The sequence below is a fragment of the Neomonachus schauinslandi genome, chromosome 16, assembly GCF_002201575.2.
Source record: "Neomonachus schauinslandi chromosome 16, ASM220157v2, whole genome shotgun sequence".
Lineage (NCBI taxonomy): Eukaryota > Metazoa > Chordata > Mammalia > Carnivora > Phocidae > Neomonachus > Neomonachus schauinslandi.
Window position 1 is genome coordinate 13,637,431 of NC_058418.1, and position 6,060 is coordinate 13,643,490.

Sequence of the window (6,060 nt, forward strand, 5' to 3'; positions counted from 1 at the left end):
CCTCCCCCCTCTCATGCTCTCTCTCTGTCTCTCTCTCTCAAATAAATAAAAAAATTAAAAAAAAATCTTAAAAAAAAAAAATTAACAGAGATGGATCACACCATCTAATCCGAGGACCCCCACCACCTTTAAAGTGCCAGTAACTGCTCTTTCTTCAAACTGTATATGTTTGAAATTTGTTCCCTACCAATGTGTTATCGCTAAACAAATTTTTGTGTGTGTGTGGTTTTTTTTGAAAACAAAGATTTTTATTCACATACCTAAGTGGGCCTTCGCAGATTCACAAATTTTTGTTAATTACAACTAGTTGACACAGACCAATAAAAATAAATACTAAGTCATGCCAACAATGAGCACTGGGGAACTAGGGAATTCAGATTTTCTCCAGTCCGCAACTGCGAGAGGGGACCCTTCCTTACACGGCGCACCCAGACAGAGAGTCTCAAGGGCTCAGTAGTGGGGTGGTTCCCCCAAAGGATCTCAAGGGGGAAGAAAATGGGTGTTGAAAAGACTCAGACCCTACGCTCTGCTTCATGTGATGTCGGGAACAGTCCGAACTTACTGTGCATTTGCTTGTGAGGATAGCACGGGCCGAGCGGGCCAGGGAGGGGCAGGTCTGTCACCTTGGCGCGGGCTCTGGACGAGGCACATCTGGCTGGGGTGTGGCTCCGGACTGTCCCGAGCCCGGAACCCAAGCCCAACGCCCCGCGCTGGAACGCAGTCGTTCCTCCCCCCGCCGGAGGAGCCTCTGTGTGATCTTCCCCGTGAACAACAAGCTGATGCTAGCAGAGCCTGGGATTTTCAGTGCCCACCACCACGGTGGGGACAAAGAGTTCCTTTTCATCGACCTGACTTATGTCCCAAGGGAGGGCGAGGTCAGCCCACTCAGCCTGCTGGCCCCCCCTCTTCTTCCCGTTCATGCGAAATGAATTCTGTAGCCACAAGATGCCGAGGGATGGCGGTGGCTTCCTGGGCAGGGGGAGGGGGGCTGGCTGTTTCTGGGGCTCGAGGACTCTTGATGGGGGTGGTGGTTGCTCGCATCTGTACGTTTGTCAAAACTCATCATCATTCTGTGACACCCTGCATATTTTAGGACAGAAGAGTATAGTTCAGGAAATAGGAAGAGTATTGAGAAATGAACACATTCAGTACTTATTTGGAAATGAAAAAAATGCTCCAGAAAATATTCCAGAACTGCTATGAAGAATCTCAACACGGGAGAATAAGGAGCCTTCAAGGTTGCGCATCTCTGAGCTCTGAGAAATGAGACCGCGACCACAGTGATAACAGATCGAATGCAAACACTGGGCCAAACACCAGAGTCGAGTTGGGACTTGCAGGCTGGCGGTGTGTGAAGAAATACCCAGCCACAAGGAAGAGCTCCGGAGAAGGATGAGTCGCTGGCAGCCATAGCACCAGACAGGGAGGCCGAGAGAGTGGACACCCTGCTCTGGGAGTAGCGGACCCATCATTCTGGGACCCGTTCAGGGGCTGGTGCTCCAGCCTCAGGCCCCCTGTCCCCTCTGATGGAAGTCCTGATGCCCAGCCCTGGGCCACCCCCGGGCCCCTGCCTAGCCCCAGGCGGCTGCCCTGCTGTGTGGCCTTGACTGAGAGGCTGCCCCTTTCCAGACCTCAGTGTTCTCCTCTGCAAAATGGGGTTGCTTCAGCCAACACCCCCCCAGGCCAAATGCAACTGCCCAGCCTCCCTCTCAGGCCCTAGCTCCCAAACTGCGCCCCCACCTGGGTGCCTCGTGTGGTGGGGAGATGGAGAGTCTGGGAGGCCTGGGGGACAGTCGGGTGGTGGATCAGGTTCTGAGTCTGGGTGTCTCCACCCAAAGGTTCCATTCTCTTCTCTGCCCCAGGCCTCTTCCCCCTGAGGGGTGGGGCAGGAGTGGGCGCTGGGAGTGGGGTGGTGCAGGTGGGGAGGAGGGCTGCTGGGCTGCTAGGAGGGGTTTCTGCTCAGCTGCCTCACCTTGCCTCTTCCCTGCCTTCCAGAACCATCTTTCAGCATTCTCCCTCTGCACCCCCCCCCACCTTTCCTATCTTGGATTCCTCTTCTGGAGTCTTGGGCTATGGGGGTTGGCAATGAGCCTGGGTGGAGGAGGGCCCCACGGTGCTCTCCTCCACCTGGGTCTGGGTGTGGGTGGGTCCTAGGACACCCCTCCCCCACCCTCCCTACACCTGAGAGCTAGCTGGGAGAGTGACAGCAGTTCAGGGAGGTGGAACAGGACAGAGCTTTAGAGGAGAGAGGCAGACAGGGACACCTGGGAGAGAGAGGGGGAGCCAGAGGGCCCGGGAGAGGGACCAGGGCACTCACAGGAACAGAAGACACGAGACAGAAACTGCCCAAGAGGAGGGAAGGCAGAGCCCCAGTGAGATGGGAGCGCCAGCTTGGTGGCTTTGGGCCAAAGGCCTCCCCTCCCTGAGCCTCAGTGTCCTTGGCTGTAGAATGGGGGTGACCAACGCCCCTGGCGGCTGGGCTCCAGCTGAGCGTGCAGGGAAGTCTCATGTGCGCAGGCCCGCCCAGAGGCCTCCGAAATGGCACGTGTGGGCATTTTCTATTCCTTCTTTCCCCCGCATTCTCGGAGGGCTTCCTGCATGCCAGGCACTGCCCTAGGCCAGGGACGCAGCACCGCCCAGCAGGCGAACCTGCTGCCCCTCAGAGCCCCTCTCCTGCAGCTGCGGATGCTGCCAGGGTCGGGGGTCTGAACAGGCATGTCGGGGGTCGCAGCCTCAGCCCTGGGCCGCAGGTCCCAGCCTGGGAGGGGGGCCCGGACACCCAGCCCGCGGCGAGGCCTCTCGGGGCCGAGTCTCCCAAGATAAAATGGGAAAATCCTCTTTTCTTGCTGCCAGGCAGCAGGAAGACAGGACTGGATGGACCCTGGCTCCCCCAGTCCCCTCTGTTCCCCGTATTTCCTTAGGAACTGTTTTTAGGATTATTAGCTCAAAGGAGAGGGGACAGCGCACCTGGGAACCCTCGGGAGTGGAGGGAAGGTACGGGCCCCAGAAAGAAGTTTCTGGGCCAGGTGGCCCCAGGGCCAGGGTCTGTGCCAGGTGTGGGCGGTGGGTGTGGAAATGGGGGGGGTGAGTCAGCCTGGCCTGCCACGCCCTGCTTTTATTTAAGGTCCCAGCAGCATCCCCAGCAGCGCCATTGCCCACTGTCCCAGCCATGGCAGGAAGCTCTGTGAGTGGGGCCCTGGGGCTGGGGGGTCTTGGACCCAAGGGTGCACCAGACTCGGGGAGGGGTTGGGCCCGCCTGATGTCCCCTATTTGAAAGGAGAAAGTGGGTGCTAGGGCGTGCTAGGAAATGTCTGGGCTGTGGCTCTTGGGTTGACCCAACCCAACCCAATGCTCCCATCTGCTCTTGGATTCTCTCTCTGTGTGTCTGTTGATTCTGTTTCTCTCCCCACCTCTGCCTGGCTCGGGCTCTCCTCTCTCTCCGTGGCCTTTCTTAGTGATTCAGTTGGTCTGGGTCCTGGTCGTTTTCTCTCTGGGGCTGACCCATCTGTCTCTCTCCCCCGCGTCCCTGGGTCCCTTGGACCCCGCACCACTGGTCCTGCAGAATGTGCCCCACAAGACCTCGCTGCCCGAGGGCATCCGAGTCGGCACCGTGATGAGGATTCGTGGTGTCGTCCCAGACAAGGCTGGCAGGTGAGACCCCAGGCCCCGGCGGTAAGGGTTGGACGTGTGACCCCGACTTTTTCCAGCTCAGACGGGAGAGTGCCAGAGCCACCTATGTCCACCAGGGTCTTGGAGTCCCCAGGCCATCACTGACTTTCTGGAATCCCATGTCTTCACTTACTTGTCCCATGGCTGTGTACAAGCTGGGGTGTCTATGTGGCCCTAGGAATCTGGGGGTTCCAGGGCAATCTCAGGATTCCTGCCTATAGCCCTATGACTCCCAGTCTGAATCCCCAGGAGCTCTGGAAATATGTCCTGTGATCTGGAGGTGGCCTGGGCATCAGGGAAACCCAAGCAATCAGTCCTGAGACTTCCTGGGCCCGGGAACTCTGGGATTTCTGGGAATCTCCAGTGCCTGGAATAATGGGGTCTGTGGTATTGTTCCTAGCCCTCTAGGAATGGGGATACCCTGGGAATGGGGAGCACCCTGGCCATGGGCACCATGACTCATGGCAACTCTTATTAGAGGCTTTGGATATTGAGGGGACCCAAGCCATAGCAGCGTGACCCTCGTGTAGGTGGATGTGTCCAGGGTCCCTCTAAGTTTTTGGATGCCCCGGAATCTGGGTCCTGGCCACCAGTCCACAGCCCTCCTTCTGTGGTGTGTGACATTTCTGGTCTTTTAAATTTGTATGTGCACTGGCAACCCTGAGTCAGGCCCTTTGGCCCCTGAGGTCTATCTGAACCTCCTCCCCACCCCCAACCCCCAGGTTCTATGTGAATCTGCTGTGCAGCGAGGCCCCGGGGAGTGAGGCCGCCCTGCATTTCAATCCCCGCCTGGATGAGTCAGCTGTGGTCTTCAACACTCTGGAGCAGGGCACCTGGGGCCAAGAGGAGCGCGGCTCAGGCATTCCCTTCCAGCACGGGCATCCCTTCGATATGCTCCTCATTGCCACGGAAGAAGGCTTCAAGGTGGGTCCCTGCCATCCCCAGGCGTGGAAGCCAGGGAGGCTGTTTGTGGAGGAGGGGAGCAAAGGCGAGGCCATGCTGGGCAGGGGCTTCCAGCGTCCCCCTGCTTCCCCTGGTGCATCCCCACTGGTGTCCGAAGGCAGGGGTGCGGCAGCGGCAAGGCCCAGCGCTTAAGAGCCAAGTGCCCAGAGGGTGGGGGTCCCCTAGCGGGGCGGCGGGGCCCCGGTTTTCTCCCCGACAGTGTGTGAGGCCGAGGCTCTGGGGCGGGGGCGGGGCGGGAGACCCGCCCAGAAACACGCGCCAGCGGGTGGCGGGCGCTGCAGACCCTCCAGCGCCCAGGCCGTGCACCGCTGTCAGCAGCCTGAAAACGCACGTCGGGGCCACCGGTCAGCCCATGGAACGTTCCCGACAGGCGGTTGGAACGATCCTGAGCCCATTTCGCCACCGGGGAGCTCGGGGCCCGGCGTGGTGAGGGAGGGCCCAGGGCCCAGGGCGCGGGTCCGAGTCGGGACGGAGCCCCGCAGCGGCCTCGGGCACTCCAGCGCGGACCCCCCGCCCCCCCTGTCCCCGCAGACGGTGGTCGGCGACTCGGAGTACCACCACTTCCGCTACCGGATCCCGCCGGCGCGCGTGCGCCTCTTGGAGGTGGGCGGGGACCTGCAACTGGATTCCGTGAAGATCTTCTGAGACCCGCGGGAGGGCTGGGGCGCCGGGGTCCCAGCAGTGGCAAATAAAGTTTCAGCCCCCGTCTGTGCGCCTCTGTGTGTCTGCGCCTCCCGCGTGGAGACGCGGAAAGCGGGTGCAGAGGAGCGAAGACGCTGGCGGAGGGTCCCACCGCGATTGCGCGGCCGCGGCGGGCTGCGGGACCCGCTCTGCGAGGCCCGTGCGGGTCGGGGTGTGTCTTGGCTCGTCTTCCAGCCGCACTTTGCAGAGCAGCCCGGCGGTGTGCGGGTGGGGGGACCCGATGGGGTTCGGAGCGGGCTCGAGCTCCCCTTGGCGCCCCCTGTACGGAACAACAGAGCTCCATGTGGGTGCATCTGCAAACGGGGGAGCGAGTCCCCACACGCCGGGTCCCCTGGAGAGCCCAAGCTGGCGGAGACGGGGCGAGGACCCGTGTGGGTGCCGGGAGCCGGCTGGCGCGGGGTGGGGCCAGGCCGCGGGTGGGGCGTCGCCCGCCTCCCAGCTGTCCCCGAGTCGGGACAGGCCCCCGCTCGTGCGCCCCGGGGCAGACGCGCACGGGAGCGGCATCTCCCCGTGGAGCGGACGGGGGACACGACGATCAGGCCTCTGGGTCCCCGCTGCGGGCACGCGCCCCACTCCCACACGTCTTCCACCTGGGCTCATGGACGGCGCCGGCCCCCGGCTTCCTGCCCGAGTGCCAACGAGGGGGATCGGGGTATTGGGCACCCACACACAGACGCGCAGTTGCCCCCACCGCTAGGCGGTGCCTTTCTGATCGGTAGGTGGCTG

The 6,060-nt window shown here is 61.4% G+C and overlaps 1 protein-coding gene across 1 annotated transcript; it reads left to right on the forward strand.

Annotated features, from left to right (window-relative positions):
* The first annotated feature begins 3,130 nt into the window (after nt 1-3,130).
* Nucleotides 3,131-5,340, forward strand: LGALS7 (galectin 7). Its single transcript, XM_021701022.1, has 4 exons — nt 3,131-3,184; nt 3,563-3,651; nt 4,392-4,593; nt 5,164-5,340. The coding sequence occupies exons 1-4, from the start codon at nt 3,170-3,172 to the stop codon at nt 5,275-5,277; spliced, it is 420 nt and encodes a 139-aa protein (XP_021556697.1). The 5' UTR covers nt 3,131-3,169; the 3' UTR covers nt 5,278-5,340.
* Nucleotides 5,341-6,060: the final 720 nt, after the last annotated feature.

What these genes read in the sequence shown, in the direction of transcription:
- LGALS7 (XM_021701022.1), top strand. An exon ending in GTCCCAGACAAGGCTGGCAG is followed by an intron (nt 3,652 to 4,391) that starts GTGAGACCCCAG and finishes CCCAACCCCCAG; the next exon opens with GTTCTATGTGAATCTGCTGT. An exon ending in CCACGGAAGAAGGCTTCAAG is followed by an intron (nt 4,594 to 5,163) that starts GTGGGTCCCTGC and finishes CTGTCCCCGCAG; the next exon opens with ACGGTGGTCGGCGACTCGGA.